Source organism: Falco cherrug, chromosome 8 (assembly GCF_023634085.1).
Source record: "Falco cherrug isolate bFalChe1 chromosome 8, bFalChe1.pri, whole genome shotgun sequence".
Taxonomy (NCBI): Eukaryota; Metazoa; Chordata; class Aves; order Falconiformes; family Falconidae; genus Falco; species Falco cherrug.
This window is the reverse complement of record NC_073704.1, coordinates 36,127,240-36,150,744: the sequence shown is the minus strand read 5'-3', so window position 1 is coordinate 36,150,744 and position 23,505 is coordinate 36,127,240. Positions and strand designations below refer to the sequence as shown.

Below are 23,505 nucleotides of genomic sequence, written 5' to 3'. Positions count from 1 at the left end.
ATCTACGGCCCCGAAAAAGCAGCAGAATATGAAGTCGCGGTATACGACAGATCCAATCAATACCTCCGTAATCTAAACCCCTCATTTCCCAGAAACCGCAATGTAGCTGTTAATATTTTTCAGCTTTTTCTGGCACTTCCAGAGACAGACATGATCAATTTTGCAAGCAGAGAGAACTGGAACAATATAAATTGACTGCCAAGAAGGCTCCCCACAGCGTTCCAAAGAATGCTCTATTTTTAGCCTCACAATTTCACCTCTGCATAGAGTGGTGTGACAGAAATGCAGCGCTCAGCAGAAACCCCACACCTGCCACAGCAGATTGCCTCATTACACAGCAATACCCTGGAACAGCAGATTAAAAAAAGCGTGCTTCTATTTACATAATTAAAAAGAAATCACTGTTAATATAAGTTAACTTACAGCATATAGAAATACATCTTCTGAGTTACACATTAAGAGCCAGAAAGCCTTCATTCCAGAACAGAAAAGCAAGGACAATCACTTGGTTAATAAGCTATGAGTCTAGCTTAATTACTACTATTACAACTACAGCAATATAATAGTAGTAATGGTTTTAACACTGGCCACTGCAAAGCAGAAGCTAGCTGAACTTCAGCTGATGTTCCTACAGGAACTGTGGTTCAGATAACATTTTTAATCAACCTGTAGTTAGGCCTCACGGTAATTAGGCCCACATTATCATAGCAATGGGAAATGCCTTTTTTTTTTTTTAACGGAGACTTTTCTTCTCCCAAGATCTTTTGGGCAACCAAAGCATTTTTTATAAAGTGAGCCCCCCCCCCCCATATGTCACCTGAAACCCCTTTAAGAAGGAAGCCAGGAAGCAGCTGAAAAAGAGACCGGTTCACTGTGAGAAATGTAAACCTCTCAGACAGTGTTACGGCCCCGAATCCAACAGCTCATAAGTAAAGTCAGGCCACTCCGTAACATTAAACCAAAAGTGGCCTCAGTTGTCACGCTCTCAGAAGCTGTCAACTTTTATCTAAATTTCTGTTTGGAAAGTTATTTCATAGTTAGCAACCACTTTATAAGATGAATAAAACCCACGGCTTTTATGTCATACAAGATTTGTTAATTCTCATTTTCGACCAGACACATTGCTATATCAGCCAAGTAACACGCTGCCTTTTGTCTCAAAACCAGCCACTGTAACAAGCATCAACCATTTTGGATGTGGCTTTGTGTCAACTTAATTAAAATACTTATGGTTTCAAATAAATCTACAAGAGAGATTAATTCCAAAACACACCATCTCATGAGCAGTTTACAGAACAGAAAACATGACGTGGAACCTTCCGTCTCTAGAACGCAGCCTCACATTTGCCTGTACATGAGAGCCTGGTATGGTAGGTATGGCTAGGGAGCAACTCAGAGATTTTGACTTAAACACGGATTATGCAGTTGCTATTGAAATACTCCTCTCTGCCATCAGTGCTAGTAAACGCCATGTAACCAAACTGGATTGAATGGAATTATTGGCTAGACCCCCCTTCACTCCTGACAAGCGATCCCTTGACGGCAGGGTTACAGGTACAAGGTACGTTATGGAAGCAGTAAAGTAGCTGTCTGCACAGCTTGCTTATTTTATTTCTTCTAGGACATAGAGGGAGATTTCAGCTGCTGATGCTTTTCACTCTGTCTGCATTACAGGCAGTGAAATTCAGTTAAAACGTAAAAAGCTAAAAACATACAAGAAAAACTTACTTACCTAATAGCAACAGATGCCTCCCTCTGCATCTTGGTGCTGACGCACCGTCACCCCATGCTTTCAAATTCAGATAGTTTTGTTTAGCTACATACATACACTGGGCTCTCTGCAACTGAATTTGTGTGCTATTCACATAGGGTGTCCCCGTAAACGGGGAACTCACCCCAGTGGAGCCTCAGCTTTTTGCTATTAAGTGGTCTAGGCATTAACAATTCTGAGGAAGGAAAGCAGGTTGTGTAATACAGTTGGATAACACATCTTCAACAGCAGCGGACAAAACAAGTTGCAAAAGCCAGTAATTTGGTTTCCTTTGAAGAAATGTCAATATACTTTCACCTCTGAAGGTACTAACAGTATTTTAAAGTGATCTGACAACCCTACCATAAGTGGGCATCACATCCTGATGACTCTGCAATGGAATAATCCCATGTGAATTTGTGAACTGAACCCTGCATAACAACTTCCAAGTGTTGCTGCTATTGGAGCAATTCCTAGAAGTGCAGAAGAGGCAGCCATCCCTCTTACAGGCTACTGCACAGAACAGCTATAAAGAAATCCAGTTAGTATTTGTAAAAGCTGATCTTTCAGCCTGTTTCTGTAGAGCAACAATAGTAGGGTGGGAAGAGGAATTAAAACCCCCTTCTTCCTGACGGAAACTCAAAAGGATATCAAGTCTAATGTATTCAACTAAAACATGGTATAAAAGCCTGATTTTTAAGGATATCTCCCTCCAAACATCACCAGTTACTTCTGAAACTTCTGACGGTGAGAGTCAAGATACTACTCAGGAGTAAATTTGTTTCAGGAATACACATCTTAATGAAAAAGTTGTAACAATATTTTAAAGTACAGATTATCAGAATAATAGTAGCTACAGTTACAGTTTATGAGGACAAAAAAGACAACAGGAAAGAAAGAAGACAAATACCTTTCCATGAATGTTATCAAGCTGTAACTCAGAAACAGTTGCAAAGTCTTTACTAAAAATAGGAGGAGCAGAAAACTAGCTCTAACCACTTGTCTCATTATATATTTATTCAATACCCAGATATTTTTCATCATTGGACAGAAAGAGAAATCAAAACAGTATCGCCAGTATCTTCTGCATAAGACTCTTTTCATGCCACAACATCTAAAATGAGTGTCTTCTGGTTAGAACTTTCAGTTAAGGTACATCTTTGCAATGTTACTTCATTTAAAAGTACTAATTCATCTTACTTTGCAAGGGACTAAAAAGTAACAAATTTGCAAGTTTTTTAAATTACACATTTCTAAACTAAACAAACCCCAACTAATAATTATATATACGTTATCCTGTAAGTAAAATTACAGCACGAGCCACCCATAGCAATGGCTCAAATCTCAAGTTTCATGAGCAACTGACTCAAATTTTCCCACCTTCAGTTAGTTACAGTTCACATCCCATATCTGAATTTCTACCTTATTTGACATTTTACAGCAAAATAAGTTTAAAAAGCAATACCAGGAGAAAATGCACACGAGGTGTTCTAATGAAATGCTGAAAGGGTTCAACAAACCTGTCTGCTGTCCGGGCTGTGCCAGCGGTTGGTTTTGCTGCGTGTTGTAATGGACAGAAACAGGTCGATATTGTTGACTGGAGTGTGGATACTGATTGGGGGTACAATAACAAGCTGGCATCTAAAAATGAACAATTAAAGATATTCACTACCTGCAAATTTACACAGCAGGCAGACACCTGAATACAAAACCAATGACACGATAAAAGAAAGATGGAAAATTTATAAGAGGTGCAACTAATCCAGGGAGCTGCAGGCCTGTCAGCCTGACCTCGGTGCCGGGGCAGGTGCCGGGGCAGAGCCCCCCGAGTGCCATCCCGCGGCACGGGGGATCCGGCCCAGCCGGCGCGGGGTTATGGAAGGCAGGTCCTGCCGGGGACCCCGATCTCCTCCTGTGACAGGGAGAGTCCCGCAGCGGGCGCGGGAGGGGCTGGGGGCTGTGCCTGGGCCTTCGTAAAGCCTTTGCCAGGGTCTCCCGCAGCATCTCCCGGAGGAACCGGCTGCCGTGGCTGGGGCGGGTGCATTCTGTGTCGGGTACGAGACCGGCCGGACGGCTGAGCCCAAGGAGCGGCGCCGAGTGCAGCGGAGTATGGCCCCGGCGCTGGGCCCCGGCGCGGCCGCCCCTCGGCCCCTGTGCCAGGTGCGGGCCCCTCAGCGCAGGGGGGACGTGGGGGGCTGGAGCGTGCCCAGAGCCGGGCAGGGGGCTGGGGAAGGGGCTGGGGCACGAGGCTGGTGAGGAGCGGCTGGGGGAGCCGGGGGGGTTGGCCCGGAGAGGGGGAGGCTGAGGGGAGACCTTATCGCCCCCTCGACTGCCCGGCAGGGGCTGTGGGCAGGGGGGGTCGGGCTCTTCTCCCAGGGAACGAGCCACAGGGCAGGGGGGACCGGCCTCGGGTTGCCCCAGGGGAGGCTGAGGTTGGAGACTGGGGAAAGTTTCTTCCCCGAAAGGGTGGTCAAGCCCGGGGACAGGCTGCCCGGGGAGGCGGTGGAATCCCATCCCTGGAAGTGTTTAAAGATGCGGTGCTTAGCGATAAGGTGGGCCTGGCAGTCCTAGGTTAATGGTTGGACTTGATAATCTCAAAGGTCTTTTTGAGCCTAAATGATTCTATGATAATGTTAAATAGTTTAACAATTAAAAAAAATACTTACACTACATACATTCCCTCTTTAACAGTTGACTACTACTGTCACTGTAGAAATAAAAATTTTCAATCTCCACCAAAAAAAAATAGAAAACTATGCAGAACATGAGTGTTACCAGCTACAGGTAAATAGGAAAACCTGGGTAATTATTGCTCCTCAAGTAAACTGAAGTAATAGATTTCAAAGCATGCAAGCCAGAAAAAAAACCAACCGCAGAATAAACGGGCACAGCTGCAACTTCACAGGGAGCCCCACACCATATAATACATTTTACTCATTAATACAGCAGTATGAGGAGGTTTTACGTATAGCTTTTGGGAGGACACAAATGGAGCCATTGTACCTGTGGCACAGGTTGCTGCATGTATCCCTGCTGCTGGAGTACTTGCTGGTTAACAGGGTGGCTGGATGTCGAGTAGCCTGGAGCAGAAACCGGTTGGCCCGCGGGTGGTGGAGGTGGAGCAGCTGCAATGATATAACCAGGCTGCTGCGGGGGCTGGAGCACTACCGTGGACTGGAACATAGCGGTATGCGGTTCAGCTGGGTCAGCGGGTGGCTGGCGGGCAAGACTCATATGGCTAAATTGTGATCCTAGGTTGTCTTGCTGTAATAGTTAAAAAAAAAAAGGAAAAATGACATGAAAAAATGTACATTCAAGAATAAACCAGCCAGATATCTCAGTCACTTTCAGATACGCATATCTCCAGTTACTCTGCATTAGCAACATCAGCCACAGAATAACAGGAAAGCACAAGATGGAACGCAGCAGTTAAGTTATCTTTCAGGGCTGACAGCAGGAGAGGACATCCACATTCAGAGACTTCACTTGTTTCACTGCAAATATTTTTGGATTACATCTGCCTCTACTTATTGTAAGAATTCAATTGTCAAAAATAGTCAGAATTTGTGTCACTAACATTTCCAGATTGGGCTCCAAAGCTTGAGTGAAAACATCTAGCACCCGTTAAAATAGCAGAAGGCATTAGTATTACTAAATTCATTTTTGGTTTTAAGAGCTTAAGTTAATGAGGCTCTAATCCTGAGCAATAAGGTACATTCCTCTAACTTGGTATTATACTACATGCAAGGATTAATTTAAGTAACAGCTGCAAGAAATGTATTCTAGTGGTTACCTACTATCTGTATTGTATTAACATCTGAAAGTATGATACTGATTGCACTGAGCGCTGTAGGACTCCTGTGAAATTTGAAACTTCTATTACCGTAACCCCAAGCTCCACATTTTTTATTTTATTTTTTTTACAAGCAAATCAGCATCGAATTATCGACATCCTGGAAATTAGAAGCGATCACTAATATTGTATTTTTTTGCTAAACAGGAAATCTTGGTTAAGACTTCAGAAGTGGACTCTCCAAACATAGAGGAACATTAGAAATATTTTAAGACCACTTGATAGTCTCTTAGATCATCCTGAAGATGACAGGAGTTAATCAAGAAAAATTGCAAGCTTCATCTTTTACTGATTAGCTACGTTCACATCTTATGATGAAATTTTAGAGTTCCCAGGCTGAAGATAATCTTCATTACCACTGCAAATATTTAGTATAATTTTGCCACTTAAAAAGCCCTATTTTTGTTAGGTCAATTAACTTTGCCTTTGGCATCGCATTCTTTAGTGACGCCTATTCACACAACTATAATGCTTTTCTACATTGGATTTTACATTCTGCTTTTCATAACACCTGGTTTAGAGAAGAGATACCGATATTTAATTCTGAATTAATACTACCTCTAAAACGTCCAAAGGGTAAGCCCAAGCAATACACACTTATTTCTGTGATACCACCAATATGAGTAAATTCTGGGCTAGTCAGTTTGTCCTGCAGTGCCGTGTATAGGACAAGCATGATTAACCATTGAAACGTGGTGTCACCGATAAACGGCCAAAGCAGACTTTCCTGTACCAGCTCAGATGTGTTGGTGCATTTAGATTACGAACCCAGACCATCAATCCTTTTCACTGTGTTACTGACGTTACAGTCGGCAGGAATACATTTCTGACACTGCTGGCACACTTAGTATTTGAACCCATTTCCTCAAGGTGAAATGCTTTGAAATTATTATAAGCCTGGAAGGAGTTTCATTCTCTGCTCTAACAACCATATGCCCAACAATAGCGAATCATGGCATGAGACACCTGAACTAGCGCTTTAGTCATATGCTAAACTCACATAGGAAGCTCACACTGGTTAATTAACCATCCTCCTTTCATTACTAATGAGGTAAGTTACACTGACTGCAGTCCACACGTATGCAAACTCTAAAGTAACATGAGAAACAACATCGCTAATAACAAAACACTCTCCATGAAGTGCAACTCCCTTTTCGAATTGTATACCTGAAGTACGTATAACAGTTACAATATACTTTTAATTATACACAGACTACTGAATTCAGATAAATCTGTATTATTAGAAGATATTTCTGATTAATGTTGAAAGCAGTAACAAAATAAAAACTCTGAATATGTACTAAAGTAGCTATTTTGTACACTGTGTGGGTTTGCCTTAGCTTGCCCCTAGGTGCCCATCAAGCTGCTCTATCACCCCCCCATCCTTAGCAATACAGGAGGAGAAAATATGAAAACCTCATGGGTCAAGAAAAGGACAGGCAGATTGCTCACCAATTACCATCACAGGCAAAAACTACCCAACTCGGGGAAGACTAATTTATTGCTAATTAATAACAGAGTAGGCTAGTGAGAAATAAAACCAAAACTAAAATCAGCTTCCCCCAACCTCCCTGCGCTCAACTTCACTCCAAACTCTTTCACCTCCTCCTCTGACTGTCCCAGGGGATGGGCAGCGGAGGCTGTGATCACAACACTTCATCTCTGCTGCTCCCTCCTCCTCACACTCTTCCCCTACTCCAGCGCGGGCCTCCCCCACAGGCTACAGCCCTTTCCAGGTGGGTCTTTCCCATGTGCTGCAGTTCTCCACGAGCTGCTCCACTGTGGGTCCCTCCCATGGGGCACAAGCCCTGCCAGCAAACCTGCTCCAGCCTGGGCTCCTCTCCCCGCGGGGCCACGGGCCCTGCCAGGAGCCTGCTCCTGCCCTCCACAGGCCATGTCTTCCTTCAGGGCATCTGTCTGCTCTGGTATGGGATGCTACACGGGCTGCAGGGCAGATACCTGCTCTGCCATGGTCCTCTGTGGGCTGGCAGGGGAGAACCTGCTTCACAATGGTCTTCTCCACAGGCTGCAGCACCTCCTCCCTTTCCTCCTTCTGATCTTGGTGTCTGCATAGCTGTTTCTCACTCCCCTCCCCTACACAGCTGCTGCACAGCATTTTTTTTTTTTAAAGCCTTTCTCAAACGTATTATCACAGAGATGCCACCAGCAGTGATGACCCACTCAGCTTTGGGCAGCACAGGGTCACTCTTGCAGCTGCCTGAAATTGGCTCTGTCTGACATGGGGTTAGCTCCTGGTCTCGTCTTGCAGAAGCCACCCAACACAGCTTCTCCACTACCAAAACGTGCCACACAAATCCAAGATAAACTTGTATTCATTAGAGTATGAGAGCAGCTGGGGAGTTGGAAGCCTCAGTTTTTAAGCTGGGCTCTAGTTCAGATTCTGCCTTGGATAACTCTTCTCCTTTATTCGGTTTCGGTTTCAATTTGTTCAGGGTTTGGGTTTTTTTTGTTTGGTTGGGTTTTTTTAAACACAAGAGACTAAGGTATTTCATTTCCAGCTTCTATTTATTAAACAAGGGATGCTAGTGAAGTGGGAGCGTTCTGGCAAAGAGGCTAGAAAAAGGTAACCTCAAAAAACCAGAACAGCCTACCTCTCAAAATGTATTAGGGTTCAGCAGCAGACAAAGAAACAGGAAAGGATGGAAAAAATTAATCCAGACACATAAAAAGGTATGACTGGCTAACAGAAGAATAGCATTTTAAAGCTGTTCCTTTACAATGGGAAATATTGATATCTAAATATAGAGATATATATAGTCCTAATCATATATGTTTCTGCTAAACTTGAAATAATCACATTAAAATCTCAGGAGCTATTTTCCCCCACTCAGCTAATATATTACCTTGACTGAAAAGCTAGCCAGTCATTACACTGGTATCACACACCACTTACAAACAACCAAGCAAAGGTCAGCATCCACTAAAGATTAACCCATGCAAGGAAGAGATGAACAGAAGATATAATACCACAGAATATTGCTGTGTAGAGGAGACTGGCAGGAGCGGGGGTGGATAAGAGACTGCAGAGTACTGAACAGGCTGGGAAGAAGGCTGCAGAGGCCGCATAGGCTAAAGAAATAACAGGTTTATAAACATGGTTAACATCAGAGTAAGGGAAGTGAAACCAAAGTCAAAGTCTTTTGCAATAGAAAAAAGCAGCTATGCTCCATTACCAAAAGAGGGAACGGATACCTTTTTTTTAAGCTCAAGACTGCACAGAATTAAAGCAGAAGCAATTTTCAATATCTCTGTCTCCTAGCAGAAATAGATTTGCTTTATTTGTTATATATATTATTAGCTGTACGTCAGCCAAATTGCTTCTATTTAACATTTCCTGTTTCTTTTACAGATTTTTTTTTTTAATTATAAAATAAAAACTACACGTGCATTCTAAATACAAGTTGTTTCAAAGCATCTAAAGACAGCATGAATTTACTAACCACAGATTCAAACATACGACCATCAATTATTCAACAATACTAAAATATTTTCCCTGGATGGTGGTTATTCGAACGTCAGAAAGCCATCATTGCTGATAATATTTTGGGCAGGTTCAACTCCAGTATCCACTCAGAAGGCAATCACTGAAGATTTTGTGAAGAAAACTGCAAACACCACATACACATTTCCATAAGCTAAATAGGGACGAGGAGCACAAATGAGCCTTTTTCAAAACAAACCATCTCTACTGTGGCTTATATGCAGGTATCCTGAACAAAAGATTTAAACATGGAACAATGAATAAAGATAAAGATTTAGATGAAGTTCTATGAGTAAGTTTTTGATAAAATTTGAGAACAATTTAAAAATACCACAGGAGACTACAGCCAGTAGCTTGGTGCCTGAAATAGCTGCTGTGAAAAGAGGCAGCATTCTCCCTTCTCCTGACCATACACACTCTTTTCTTTTCTTTTCTTCTTCTTCAAGGGCTGAGGTCATCTTGAATCTGGCTTATTTTACTGAATTACTCCTGTACAAGAGGATAAAATACAGCCTGTACTCCAGCATGCAGTTTTGCGAGTAGAGTAAGCCAAAGTGCTGCTAAAGATGCGTTCCCAGCCTACCAGTCCTAAGCTACCTCTTTTGTGCCATGACTAATGCTTGTGCAGTACAGCCCAAGAACTCATCTGGCTTAAACAAGAAAATCTTAAGACAAGAAAACAAAGATTTTTGTTGGACTAACTCCCTTCCTAGACTGTTGACTGCATTACTGTTAATGCCAGGGGAAACCACACCAGTGTGACTACTGATGAAAGCAGAATCTTTTTCCCAGAGTATAGGTATGTTTTCTAAGCATGATATGTTCTTGATACCATAACATTTTCACAGTAAGATATCTTTATATTTTTTAAGAAAAAGCTGCCTACCCCATTCAGTTAGTAGCAGAACTGGTAGTTCTGAGAAGTGTGGGAGAAAAAGTCGTTACCCACATCTATTACTTCTTCACATACGTTTCAAGAGAACAAACCTACTGCTCCCTTGCTACCAGACAGCAGTCTGGCAGTATCAAGTCATCAATACAAGCATCATGTGTTTGACATGTGCACCTGTGAGAGGATGTGATTAGCTGCTGGCTGTTGCTGAGGTGGCGTGGGAAGAGGTGGCTGTTGAGGAGGTCCAGGCACTTGGGTCCTAACAGGTTGCTGAGGCATAGGAGGGTTGTACACAACTGGAGTGCCATCTGGGTTAAGGAATGGCTGACCTGGAAAGTCGAAAGAGAACAAACACAGCCACATGACAACCAGCTGCATCATCTAAGCCTGCAGAAAATTAAGACACATGTATTTACAGTAGGCAACGTGATAAAATAACATTTGAAAATAAGTGAAAGTCATACTGTTTAAAGTAACATTCATGCCAAACCCCCACAACTACATTTATAATGGCAATGACTAAACAAGCCTTATTTGACAAACTACATGCAGTTAAACCCCACAACATTTAAGGCAAACAAAGATACCCCACTCTAATTAGCGAACACAAATATTTACTGTACCCTGCTTGTCTTGAAAACTCATTTTTAATTAAGGGGATTGAAAAGGGCAGGCATAATAAAAGGAAAACCCTACTAAAAAAACTATTTCAAGGACTTTTAAAAAGGCAATTACATGAATCTCCTTTAATCAGTTTGAACACCAATCAGAACACAGCAGAGCTTAAATGCAAATACTTTAAAAACTACGTAAATTATAAACAAAATTCTGGTGCCTGGGTTGGGGAAAAAGCAAAATGAATCAAAGGAACAACAGATCAGCTAATAAGGACTTGCGTCTAGCTACTTAATGAAAAGTGTCTTGCATTGGCTTGTTCCAATCATTAAGGTCCAAATACCAATGTAAATTTTTCTCTCCTATGCTATAAATATTTTCTTGTCCAAGATTCTTTCCAGAAAGGTATAAACTAAGACTAAAGCCTCTGCACCCTAGCCAGGGTCCTGTCAAAGCAGACCAATGCTCCTTCAGGCTTCTTCGTCCCATCAATTTAAATGCAACTGGCCAACAGAAAACCGTAAAAGTTACTGAAGGACGGACTGAGGCAATCAATGCAAGGTACAGGCAGGAAGCATGAACAGACTTGCAAAAATAAACTACAGCAAGACTGCAGGTGATCAAGCTATATTCAATTCAGCTTAACAGATTTCTCTTTAATGCTCAAGAATTGGGAATGTCCATATAAATAGGGAATCAGATTTTCTCATTTCCTTCTACCGTTTTCTGGCAATCACAGGAGCTTAATTGTTTCTGTTTAGTGGCTGAGTAAGAACTGTCTTTTCCAAATTACTGTCTGCAGCTAATGATAAGAATGACTCTGTTGACCTAAGGTCATGAGGATGCTCTGTCAAGAAATGCTGAGGAACTACTCTATGTTTTTATGAACTCTTGACTGTCATTTGGAACAATAAAGCCAGATGAACAATTATAGACTATAATGATTTGAGTACATTCTAAGTCAGAAGTTTATCAGAACCTGGATATTCCTTACTCTGGAAGTGTACTTTGTCTTCCATTAGACACTCATCGGACATTAAAAATTTTGTTATGAAAGACTGTTAATGACTGGTTTAAATACATTGAAAATGGATAAAATGTAGACAGGATCACAATTTGAAGATCAGGCTAATTTTAATTAATGTCAGAGTTAAGTCTACAATCCTGCTGCTTTTTCTAAGGGAAGTGCAAGGACAAGATGCTTTCCGATGAAAAACTTCCACAAACGCCATTTGTTTCTCTGCCCTTCCCTGTTGCTATGTGGAAGTCCCATCAATGTAACAGGGAAAATGACCAACAGTACAGGAGGAAGAAAGTGAAACTAACCACATGCAAAATACTGACAAGCACTTAACTGAAATGAAGATGACTCAAAACCCACTATTTTTGAAATGAGAAAACTCTTATCATGTTTTACATGAAATTACTGTCAAGCTGATGGTATTGTTTCAGTGCCTGCAACATCTGTTTTGCTGTACAGTAACACTAAAGATTTTAAGCGTGGTCATGCTATAAACTCGTAATATGAAAAATGACAGCCAACATTCCTGATATTTAATACAGAGTACAAAGTAATCTCTCTAGTCTACACAAACCCTGAACCCACTTACTCTTCTAGCAAAACTTGTTCTCATATTTGTCTTCAGATGGTCACCACACACAATGGAAAAACCACGTGTAAGATGCACAACGAACACTTTAGAACTACAAAACCTAAGGTAATAGTTCTGTTGTCCAGAACCTAGATCTAAGATGGCAAACGCATCCTCTTCCAAATGCAATGGCTATCTATGAAAATTAGATGCTATAGCTAGTATTTGTAATGAACTTTTTAGCAAGACTGGCTTCAACTATTCATGTATACAGTAAAGGCATTTAAGAGAAATCTTAAAATGCAGAATCATTAATTTAAAAAAATCTCAAAATTTTGTATACAACAGCAACCAATTTAGATAAAGGAAAAGAAATTTACCTCTTTCAATGTTAAACTTTTTAGTTACAGAAAAGAAATAGTAACTGATCATTTTAACAACCCCAATCGAGAAAAATTTAGTTTAAAGCATCAAATGCAGTTATATTCAAACAACAAAGTCCACCTACCGAATGCTGGGAAATATATCCCAAAGTATTTTTTTATAGAAGGAAAACAAATCTTTAAACTAAGTATATAATAATTTTTGAAAGAATATGGTCAATAAATAAATAAAAGGCAAATTAAAACTTTCAGGATTTCTTTATGTCTACAATGAAGTAAAATTTTCCCCAGAGAACACTAACTAGTCATTTAATCCAGACAAGTAGTTGCACACCTACTTGTGTCTACATTACGAACTATCAATTTCCTACTGCTTATTAAAAATACCAGTTTTGGCCAATTACACCAATATTTATTTAATTCTGTTTTAAACTGACAGAAGTTTAGAAATACCATGTAATCTCATACTTATTTCTTTCGCTTGCATTAAGTCAGCGTCACAAGCATAAAGACATGTAACAAACAAAACGAAGGATGATAAACTCTTTCAAGCCAATATAAATACTCCTTCAGGCTCTGTCCCCTCACTGAAACTGTTTCATAGTAGCACTGTGAAAGACTTTGCCCCCTCCCAGACAAAGCCAAAACAAAGTTACTCTGTGTTCTGGATAATAAATCATAGCGTTTTCATATTTTGCGCAAGTCACTCATTAAAATTTCACATGTAAGTTAAAACTTTACTAGAGAGAATCAAGTGAGTTTACTTATTCCTTTGATCCTAGAGTCATGCTTTCTTTTTAAATTAAGAGCACTGAACAAACACAACCACAAAAAAAAAAAAAAGAAAAAAAAAGAACAATACTGACATTCAGTCTTATGTAAACACTCGTGCATTTTTCTCCAAGTTCTTAATTGTAACAAAAACATCCACAAGCGTGTACCAACCTGTTTGAGGGTTGATCAGAATACTGCCAGGCGGTATGCCTGCCGCTTCCAAGGGAAGCAAAAAGAAGCTAGTGCTAGTAGGTGCCACTTGCCCGCTTATGCCACCATCAAAGGAAAGAGAGTTACTAGTGCTGACAGTTGGATAGACGGCGGGTGTGCCATGAGAAGGCTGGCTTAGAGCTGGCACTGGAAGAGGCTGCTGGGTGTGAGAAAGAGAACCCGTGGATGACCCTACACTACTAGAAGACTCTGAACCTAGGAAAGGAGTAATGAGAAATTGTTTTTACCTAGAGACAGAAACATCATGCTCACGTAAAATATATACTTGTAAATGCTTACCCTTAAAGCTCAGCGTTAAGTACATTATTAAACAGTGGCCTTTTCAATGAACTCCCCCTTCCAGTCCCCTGGAATACCGTTACAAGATTTCTTCTGTGAACCAAGGGTCAATTCAGCACTGCTTTGCACTGTCAAGTGAGGCTTTCATATCTAGCTCTGATTTTCTGGACAAAAAAATACATGCCCGTACATATGCACATGTGCTAACCTTCAGTCCATCTGCAATTCATGTAAGCGACTGGTCACTTACTCCAAAATGATGCACGCACATATGTACCAACTGGATACGCTGAAGCGATGAACACACATACACAGCCTACAACTACAGCGTACGTGCCGGCCACAGGGTAATGCTGCTGCAGCGGCCCTTCAGGTATGCTAGCTAAATTCACATGCTCTTTAGACAGCCTGCATGCAAGCAACGACCATTTTCTTTTTGCTACTAGATGTCAGAGATCTTCTCTGACTCACCTGCTGGATAAACGGCAGAATACTAATAAACCTCAAACTATTTTTTTCTTCCTCTGACAATTTTCAGACCAAAATCAAGAATATAGCTGGAAAACATTAAAGTAATATGGTAGCTTTAGCCTAGTTTTATGCAACGATTCAAAGTGAGTATAAAATAGCTGATTGAAAGCTATAATCATTTTACAGATATGAGCGACTACAGACATTGCAAGGCAGTGGAGAACCAGACCCTGAGCGTTCTGAAAGCCAATGCATGCAGCTAAAAGCAATATTCCAAAAGTCCAACATGAAGAGGTCTGTAGAACTGCACTGTTCCTAGATCACTGTATACCTAGATCTTTAGGTAGACAGTTCATCACACTTTTTATTAAGTCTTTGCTATGATACTTGCAGTACTTGGAAACAGAATATAGTTGTTTAAGAACTCTTCATTAGCAGCCTCTATACAATCTAGAAGAGAAAGCAAGACTCAAAAAGGGCTGCGATGGAATTTATCTACTGTTACTTTGCAGCCCTTCATAAAAATTTTTAATTGTAACCCTTTTACTTTTACGTATGAAAAGACAGTACAGCTTGAAGCATTTGTGGATGGCTATTAACCTTTTTTTTGTTGCTAGATGAAGTGAATACAAAGCTATTAATTGTAAACTGGGCAAAAAAGCATATCCCCAGCTCTGTAAAACCATCTTCACCTGACCAGATTTACTTTGATTAGATTTGTTTACAAGTGTATCCACTTCTAGATTATGTAGAGAAATTAGACTGAAGCCATCATAATTAAAGCCAATTACATCCTCAATCAAAACGAACAAACAAAACCAAGTTTCAACACATGCAGCAAAATCACCACAACCTGTAACTGCAGTGAAGCAACAACCATCAAACAGGCAATTCTGAACGTTGAATGTTAACTCTCAGGATGCCAAAATAAAGTTTCCAGAAAAATTTTAAGAATCCATTTCTGTTCTTACAATTTAGAAAACAGGTTTGTAAGAACGTATTTTACATATACACTATTGTCAGGTTGTAGTTTCTTTTCAAGCTGTGCCACATAGTATTACTACATTGCTAAATGAAATAACTCAATGTGAGGGCATCATTTTACAGCACATGCAGAAGTACCTTGGAATGTATTTTTTTATACAAGTATACAAAGGAAAACAGAACTTGTAACTGTTTTACCGCATTAAGATAAAGAAGTGTGGTGATATACCTATAAGGTAGTGGTGGTTTAAGGGAAAGCAAAAAATTTAAACAGGTCCTCATGAGACAGACGTTGTATAAATATGATCAAAGCCAAGCATAATACAAGCAAGCAATAATATTGGTTTTTTTTACAGTTCTACTTCAAATTCTGAAGTAGTGCATCTGTAACCCATCCGTGTATTACAAGCCTCAAAATTCCTCACAACCATGATTACACCTATAGGGTCAAATTACACTGGCATTTGGAATACAAATATTTACTAAATTTCATTTTTGACCCACAGAAGATTTATATCCATATTTTCGGAGATTTTGTTTTGAAATTAATCACAAGTTAACACATCTTTGAAACCCAGACTCTTACAAAATGAGCATTTTCCCCCAACATTTAAGAATCTTACAATTAAACAGTACGCTTAGTTCCAGTGATCTGATTTTTCAGCAATCTAAAAATGATGTAAGCTTTTTAGCCGTATTCCTTTAGATTTAACATTGGCACTGAAAGATATCACAATAAATATAACTAACAACCCATAGTGCTGCTTTTCCCCAGCTAGTAGGACAGCAGCGCACAGTTTCCCAAGACTGCACAACGCGGCTTTGCCATGCTGAAACTAAGGAGTTGAACTCTAAATTTGTATTTCATATAAAGTACTTCTGTTGATAACCAGTTTCAAATCCTTCGTATGAGATAAAATGCATTTAGCTTAACACCATCTTTAACGGGCTTTAAAATTCTACTTCCAAAGTGAAAAGTCTTCATCTCATTTGTTACCTGAGCTCTTGCTCTCCAAGGCAGTTAGGCACTACAGGGTTAGGGCTGTAGTCGTTCTGTATAAGCAGCACCCACTGTATCCAGCGGGAGTTGTATACACGGAGCACCTACGGGACGGAAGCCTCTACATACGTACACATCTGCAACACGCATCAAGTATCAAACCACCAGTTATTTCACTGCTATGTAACTATGTATTCGTACAGATTTTATTATACCTGTCTTAGACAGCCTGCCTGTGCTTTTGCTGCTTCCAGAACTATCTCCTCTTGTCAGAACTGATATCCCACTGAAGCTGCTGGCTTTCGTTACAGCTGGCTTCAGATTGCGGATGGAGCTATCAGAGTCGGTGCTGCTCCAGGGACGGGGTTCACAATACTTCAGCTCATTCTCAGTACTGCTCTGATGGCTGTTGGCTGATCTCCCTGATGTTTCCTTATTGATTCTGTAAGTTATAAACTAAACTTTTAGCACAAGCATCAATTGCAAAATAAGGGAAAAGAAAAAAAAAGAAAAAAAAAAAGAAAGAAAAGAAAAGGTGAAATGCATGCAGAATACTTTGGGATTTTATTTTTTTTTTAAAGAAAGCATCAAATACCTAAGTATCTGTCGTCTTTGTTGTGTACTATTAGTTTCTTCCTCCTGGATTCTGTTGACATTTTAATAAGATAGCTTAATATTTATTAAGAAAATAGAAAAATGAAACAGAATTAAACTGCAAATTTTCTTACCTTTTATCAGTGAAATAATTCTCTTGGGAACACAGGGACTGAGGGGCAAAGAAGTGTAGAAATTAATATGAATGGCATCTAGAACCCCCAACTACAGTGCAGTAACAAAACATGCTGCAATTTGGAGTCTTTTGTGCTATACACGGACTTTTACAGCACCCTCCTTATATTAAGCTGCCTGAAAACTTAACCTCTTTGGTGGATAATTTCCATGTTATGGGAAAAAGAAGATAATATAAAAAGGCCCATCTGCAGGAAATAAGAGTTAGCATTAGAACAGTTACAATGCTGACCATTTTTTTTTTATATCCATGTTTTTCTGAAGTTACAATTACTCCATTGGGCCTTCGCTGCCTCCTGTAATTTCCAGCTGATGCGTGACTTCGCAAGTCTGTTAACATCACCTGAGTTGCCTTGTCTTCCGCTTGAAAGTGTGAAACAGAAGATGACGCTGGCTACTGCAATAATTACACTGAATTCTTTGGGTACAAGTACACATATACTAAAAAGCAGAGAAAATATACAATCAAAAAGGCTATTATTAATGTCAATTATGTTGTCCTTGACTGTGACTTTCAACACTTGGTACAAAGCTCTGCAGGGTAAAATACACGATAAATGAGTACGCAAAAAGAAAAGGTTATTTTACATTCAAAAGTCTGTTCTTTTTGTTTGTAACTAAGGTGAACAAAACAACAAAAAAGCGCTCTGGGAAAATACCTGGATATAGCAAATTAGCCTCTCAGAGCTCATTACTCTTTCTTCAGAACAAGAACCTGGTTTTAGATGTGTAAGAGCTCCAGATAAGTGTCAGAAAGTGGATTATTAGAAGTAATGCATATTTTTGAAGACCTATTTGTATTGTTTCACTCAAAATGATTAAATATAATCACTACTTGTGATTGAATTATAGTTTACAATGTTACCCTGTTTGATAACTCCAGTTAAGAGACTAGACTTCCAGATTTCTGACTGAAATTTCACATATGGGAACTCAAAATCGTTTTACTGTCACCAGCCATAGACACAAGTGAGGAAAAACCCCCAACATTTTGCTTTTTTTTGTTTGTTTTAAATAGGCTGTGCTGAGCAACAACTGAAATGACTGCAGTATCAAAACTCTAAATTAAATTTCAGTATGGGGCAAAATAATTCATTGAAATAGGTAATGCTAGATAATGCACCAAAATAATTCCTGAAGGTTGCTAGAGTTTCATGCAGTAGTGCTCAGAGAAAACAGAAGATTTCTCATTAACTTCGGTGTCGTTTAAAACTCACTCAGGCCACACTAGTGATTCTTATCTACTCAATCGCCTTCAGAAAACAGAAAGTTTCCCAGAAAGAGGTATCATTTAACCAAAACCACAGATGCACATATGTGTGTGAAGTATTCATACAAAACACCAAAAGATTTTCTTTGATACATACATCTTGTGCAAATATTCTTTCTCTAGCTCTCTGATACTCTTCTTCACGTTCTTCTATGGATTTACTTCTTCTGTCATCTTTTAATCGTATTCTCATCTAAATTAAGTGATACAGTGTCAACTTCTACAGAAAAAGTATAAATACACAGTCAAATACAGCCAGTGCAAGGCAATAACCCATACATATTTTACCTGGTTGTCATCTTTGTCTAAACTAGAGTTATCTCTTTTAAGGATGTACCGCTTCTGGAAATCATCACCCTTCTCATCCTTTATATGCTCACAAAACTTTTGGTCAGGTCTGTGGAAAGTTGTTAGAAAGAAAGTATTTATGGTTTTGTAAACAAACTTACACACAGCGGAGCAAACTGAAATATACTCAAGATTAACATTACATATACTTAATACTCTAACTGAATTGACAGGCTTTGGTTGTCCAGGCAATGGAAAAGGTACCAAAAATGTAAGATGATGTGTAGCCCTGACAAGTCCTGTTCCTGAGACATAACAAACCTGCTTTTAAAATCTCTTCCTCCTTCAAAGCTTTTGCTTCAATTTCCAATTAAGGTGGCAAGCAAACCACATGCCATTGGGGAATCAGAAGTGCTCTTGAATCCAGACTGGTGCCATGCAATGGATATTGGGCATGCATGGAAGTGAAGATAGGTGCTTTCTGCTAGAGCTGTAATATCCCAGAATTCATTTCAAGGGAAAACAGAAGATAAGAAGATAGAGGAGAAAGCATTGAAACTTATGAACTTCTAAACCAAAACTAAGTAGAAATAAGCAAGAGAAGAACAGTACAATGCAGGCAAGCAAGGGCTTCATAAGATCAGTGAGAGGATGAAGCAACAGATATATATATATATTGTTTGGCTATTTTATCTACTTTGTGAAAGAAAATGAGATATTTTGCAAACTCTTGCTATTAAAAACAGATACCGAGTACCTAAGACAACAAAAATATTACTATTGTAAAAGAAGTTCTCAGACAATCAGGAAATATTTGTCTAATAAAAGACAAAACATATTTTTACTCTTCTCTATTTCTCTTTCTTTATTCGTTACCCAGGACATCTGTGTAGAGTCAGGAGATCTTTCTCTATAAAACAGCCAACCCTAACTATTAGTTACTGGATGCCCAAACATAATTAGCAGGCATTTCACAGAACCTTTAGACTGTCTTACCTCTTTCTTTTAAAGGTCCCTGAATTTACTGCCCTGCAATCACCAACTTCCCACTCCACTGAGACGTCCCAGTATGCACTGGGTTGTTGATGTCAGTAACATCACTGATCGGCGAAGGAGCCGGGAATCTGCCTATGAGGAAAAGGTAAGTTTGGTTTTATTCAACATGGAGCAGATCTCCAAGGTTTTCTTTCTAAATTCTTATTTTATATCCAAAGCGATTTAAAATAAGAATACTGAAAACATTAAGAATCTTAATGTCTGCAGGTTAGATGAAATGCCTGCTAATTAGTAACTACACCTATAGGGGGCTTCCAGAGGCCATAAGCTATTTAAATACAGCCTAGAATAAAAAAATGCATAAAAAAGAAGAAATCATCTTTTAATAGTTCTTATTCCACATTTGAAGTGCTAGAGTGAAGCTTCAGTCTAGAGAGACTGGTAGATGCAAAGGCAACAGAGTCGAAATGTACGGCTTTACAAGTCAGTTTATCGAGCATGTATAGCCAAAGCAAAAACACATACAGGAATATGTAAGGTATTTAACAAATATTAAGGCTCTCTGTATTTTTCTAGAAACTTTTGAGGAAGAAACTGTTTACTGAAGCAAATTTCCAGCGTGGCATGTCATTTTGGTTCTACTGACTCTAAAGTTAGGGTAGACAATCAGATTTTTTTCTCCCAAAGCTATGGAGAGTGTACACAGAGACTGGGATTAGGATGCAGGTGCTATTTTCACGTTCAAATCATAGAGTACTTCAAAAAAATAATGGTGTCAAGGTAAATGCTTTTAAGTTAAAACTAGAAACCAGGTGGCATAAATACACCAACGTATTAGTCCTTTGTCTTTAAGAGAGAATGAGGAGACAGAGCAAGTGCAGAGAACAGAGAGAAAAGCTGGGTCCTTCGAATGAAAACAACACATAGCTTTTGGAGTTGCCGTGGCCCCCCCATGCTACTTTTTTTGTAATATGGATTTGCCTAGTGGTTTCTCCAAAAGCTCCCCAGCCCTCACAGTAGAGTAGCATGCCATGACTTGTTAACCTTGTTGACACTTCCACTGATGAGATGTCTGTCTTCCCTGCTATGCTTATTTTGTAAGGCCACGTGAGATCTGTAAGCAACATCATTCCAACAAAAGACTTCAATGCCTGAATTTTCCCAGTAGATTTTTACAGTAGATTTTACAAAAGCCAAAGTTGTGCAAGTCTTGCCCTCTCCCTTCACCAAATCAGAAATGACCCTGTTCTAAGTTAAGAGCTGATTCTGCTTTCCAAAAGAAACAAATAATGTACTTTGCGCACTTTACTGGTATAACTCTTTAAACACATAAATAGTTGATATAAATTCATATTCCACAGAAACAAAGTTAGCAATGTACCTCTGCAGGAAAAGCCACAAGAATTCTTAATTAACAGGTAGCATCCTTTTTCCCCCAGAGTTTAAAAACGAAACAGATCACATTACTACGCAGCACCTGAACATGAATGGTAAAGATCTTGCAACTATGTCTCCTTGATGCATGGTTCCCCGTGAGTAGATAGACCCCTGCTGCTACAGGTGCAGCATCATTGCATAATATATCCCAGGTGTTAAATTTATGCATCAGAAAGTTTTTTCAAGACTTTTACACTTACATTCTTGTATTGCTAGTTTTATTTACTATGACTGACTTCCCGCTCTGGTCCACGTTGTGCTCTAATCCGAAGTAAGCAGCTACCCTGTGCAACAGCATTCTATGGTAAGATGTCATTGGGGGAAACTTTTTTCTTGGAACTCTGGAAGAAAGGAATAGTAGCTTGATTTAATAAACAGGAACGCTCTTGAATTCTTTTTTCCTATAGGAGTACAGTACTTACTCATTATTACCAATGAAATCTAAAATTTCCTGTTCTAATTTCAGCAGCATCATTCTGTCCCTGAAAATAAAAACACAGCAACTCACATATGAGACACTCCAATAACTGCAGTTGTATTCATCTTAAGAATACACAGGTAAGATCTGTGATCAAGGGTTGACGGCAGACTGTAAACAGGACTACCAGGTGTCAAATGCAGGTTTTTTTCAGGACAAAGTACTAATTTTTCACTAAGCTCTATTGTACTTAACCTGCCCAGTAAAGCATGCTGTTCTCATCTCAGAAATCAGAAATACAAAGATTCACCAAGCAATCTCTGCCCAGTAGGCTCAAAAGAAAGTGCAGTCATTGAGAAGACCATCTCAGGAAGAAGGAAAAGCAGTGACTAGGTTGTTTCTTGTCAGTTAGCATGGGTGAGATTTGCAGAGGCCTGAACTGGCCCTTGGATTGTGAAGCACATCACGGAATCACTGAGACACAGAGTGACAGAGTACTGATAACAGGAGGCACTACTACAACATATCAACAGCCAAGGGGTTAAAAGCTGGCACACACTGCAATGTTATGAGATATTAAGAGAATACAGAAGAGCTAAAACTGAAGGTGATAGAAATGAACATTAGTCTTAACGCTGATGCCAGTTCCAATAAATTATTAACGTCTAATGAAATTGACTGTCACACAGTTCACAATTTGCACACATCAGATAACCTAAGCTTCCCAGTTACTGTGCATGTAAACCCACAGCAGACCTTCATCTACAATTTCTTATTTTCACTAGGACACTTTATGACTTCAAATAGGAACAACATAAGAGCCTAGCAGAGGTCTGTGCTTTCTGACTTTACTTGATAGGACAAAATAACATTGGCCTCCTATCATAGCTCACTTTAATTTTTTTTGCCAAGAAAATGGAATCCCAATAAATTAACACATTGGAAATTGTAACTGTAATATGAATGAGTAACAAATAGCAGTGAAATAACTTCTGTGATAGCAGCACAATCCCACCAAATCAATTTCTTGCCTTGTATGTATAGCCACAGACCTAGTATGAAACCTCATGGAGGAAAAGAACAAACAAGATAGCAACATACCACAAACCTCAAAGCAGCAGAACCATGTCAACTCTATTGCTAACAACTGATGGACTTGAATGAGGGTAGATTTGGTTTCTGATGTGCAGAGTGAAGATGTGTATCTGCAACTATGGCTATATGGTACAGCTTAAAACAAAACAAAAAAAACCCCAACCAACTAGGTTGTGTGACACCTCAGGCAACAAGAAGAAGAAAACCAGGAAGTTGACATTACCATTGCTTACCTGGGATTGTTTTTTAATGTATTTACTAAAAATTCATGAAGATCTATACCAGTGGAATCTGTATACTCTTGGCTGGAATCTAAGGGTGAGGGGGAAGAGAGCAAAATTACACTTTGAAAAGACACTAATACTATTTTTTTCCAGTTATGAACATACTATGTATGGATCAATACTATGTAACTATTAGGCATGTTATTCCCCAAATTAAACACTTGCATTTTTAGGGAAAAGACTCACAAGTAAAAAACAAAACAGAAAACCCAACAACATTACCCCCAAACCCCCTCCTTCAAGGTTAACATGGAAGCAAAATCTTCAGTAACACTATTGCCAATCTATCAACGAATTACTAAATATTTTGAAGCAGTGTATCACCTTGAGTCACCTGATTTCCATCAACCTTCCAATTTTTCTCAATACACTACACTGCATTGTTGTATACACTTCAGTGGACCAGAAGCTGATCTACAGAATTACTGGATGTTGCCCAAAGAAATACTGTAATTCAGAATGTAACAGTTTAATTCATAAATGTTATTTTGTATTATTCAAAACCCTTATTCTGCTGGGCTTTGTTTTCACAACATAACGTTCAGAAGTTTTCAAAAAGAAGTCTCACAACCTTCTGCCTCTTTTCTGGTTTCAGCAAAACA

At 39.4% G+C, this 23,505-nt stretch overlaps 1 protein-coding gene across 18 annotated transcripts in view; it reads right to left on the bottom strand.

Moving 5' to 3' along the window:
• Nucleotides 1-23,505, bottom strand: part of R3HDM1 (R3H domain containing 1) — an 87,695-nt gene that overhangs the window by 13,694 nt on the left and 50,496 nt on the right. For 8 of the 18 annotated variants that reach the window (XM_055718696.1, XM_055718700.1, XM_055718706.1 and 5 more), the window contains 13 exons: nt 22,853-22,931; nt 21,529-21,588; nt 21,307-21,447; nt 18,674-18,782; nt 18,483-18,578; nt 17,055-17,092; nt 16,922-16,972; nt 16,542-16,768; nt 13,533-13,787; nt 10,172-10,326; nt 8,592-8,693; nt 4,754-5,014; nt 3,271-3,391 (listed from right to left, as the gene is read on the bottom strand). In XM_055718696.1, the coding sequence (XP_055574671.1) occupies nt 3,271-3,391; nt 4,754-5,014; nt 8,592-8,693; nt 10,172-10,326; nt 13,533-13,787; nt 16,542-16,768; nt 16,922-16,972; nt 17,055-17,092; nt 18,483-18,578; nt 18,674-18,782; nt 21,307-21,447; nt 21,529-21,588; nt 22,853-22,931 (1,695 nt within the window). The remainder of the gene's footprint in view (nt 1-3,270; nt 3,392-4,753; nt 5,015-8,591; nt 8,694-10,171; nt 10,327-13,532; nt 13,788-16,541; nt 16,769-16,921; nt 16,973-17,054; nt 17,093-18,482; nt 18,579-18,673; nt 18,783-21,306; nt 21,448-21,528; nt 21,589-22,852; nt 22,932-23,505) is intronic. The other 10 variants (XM_055718709.1, XM_055718710.1, XM_055718712.1 and 7 more) reach the window with 6 other exon arrangements.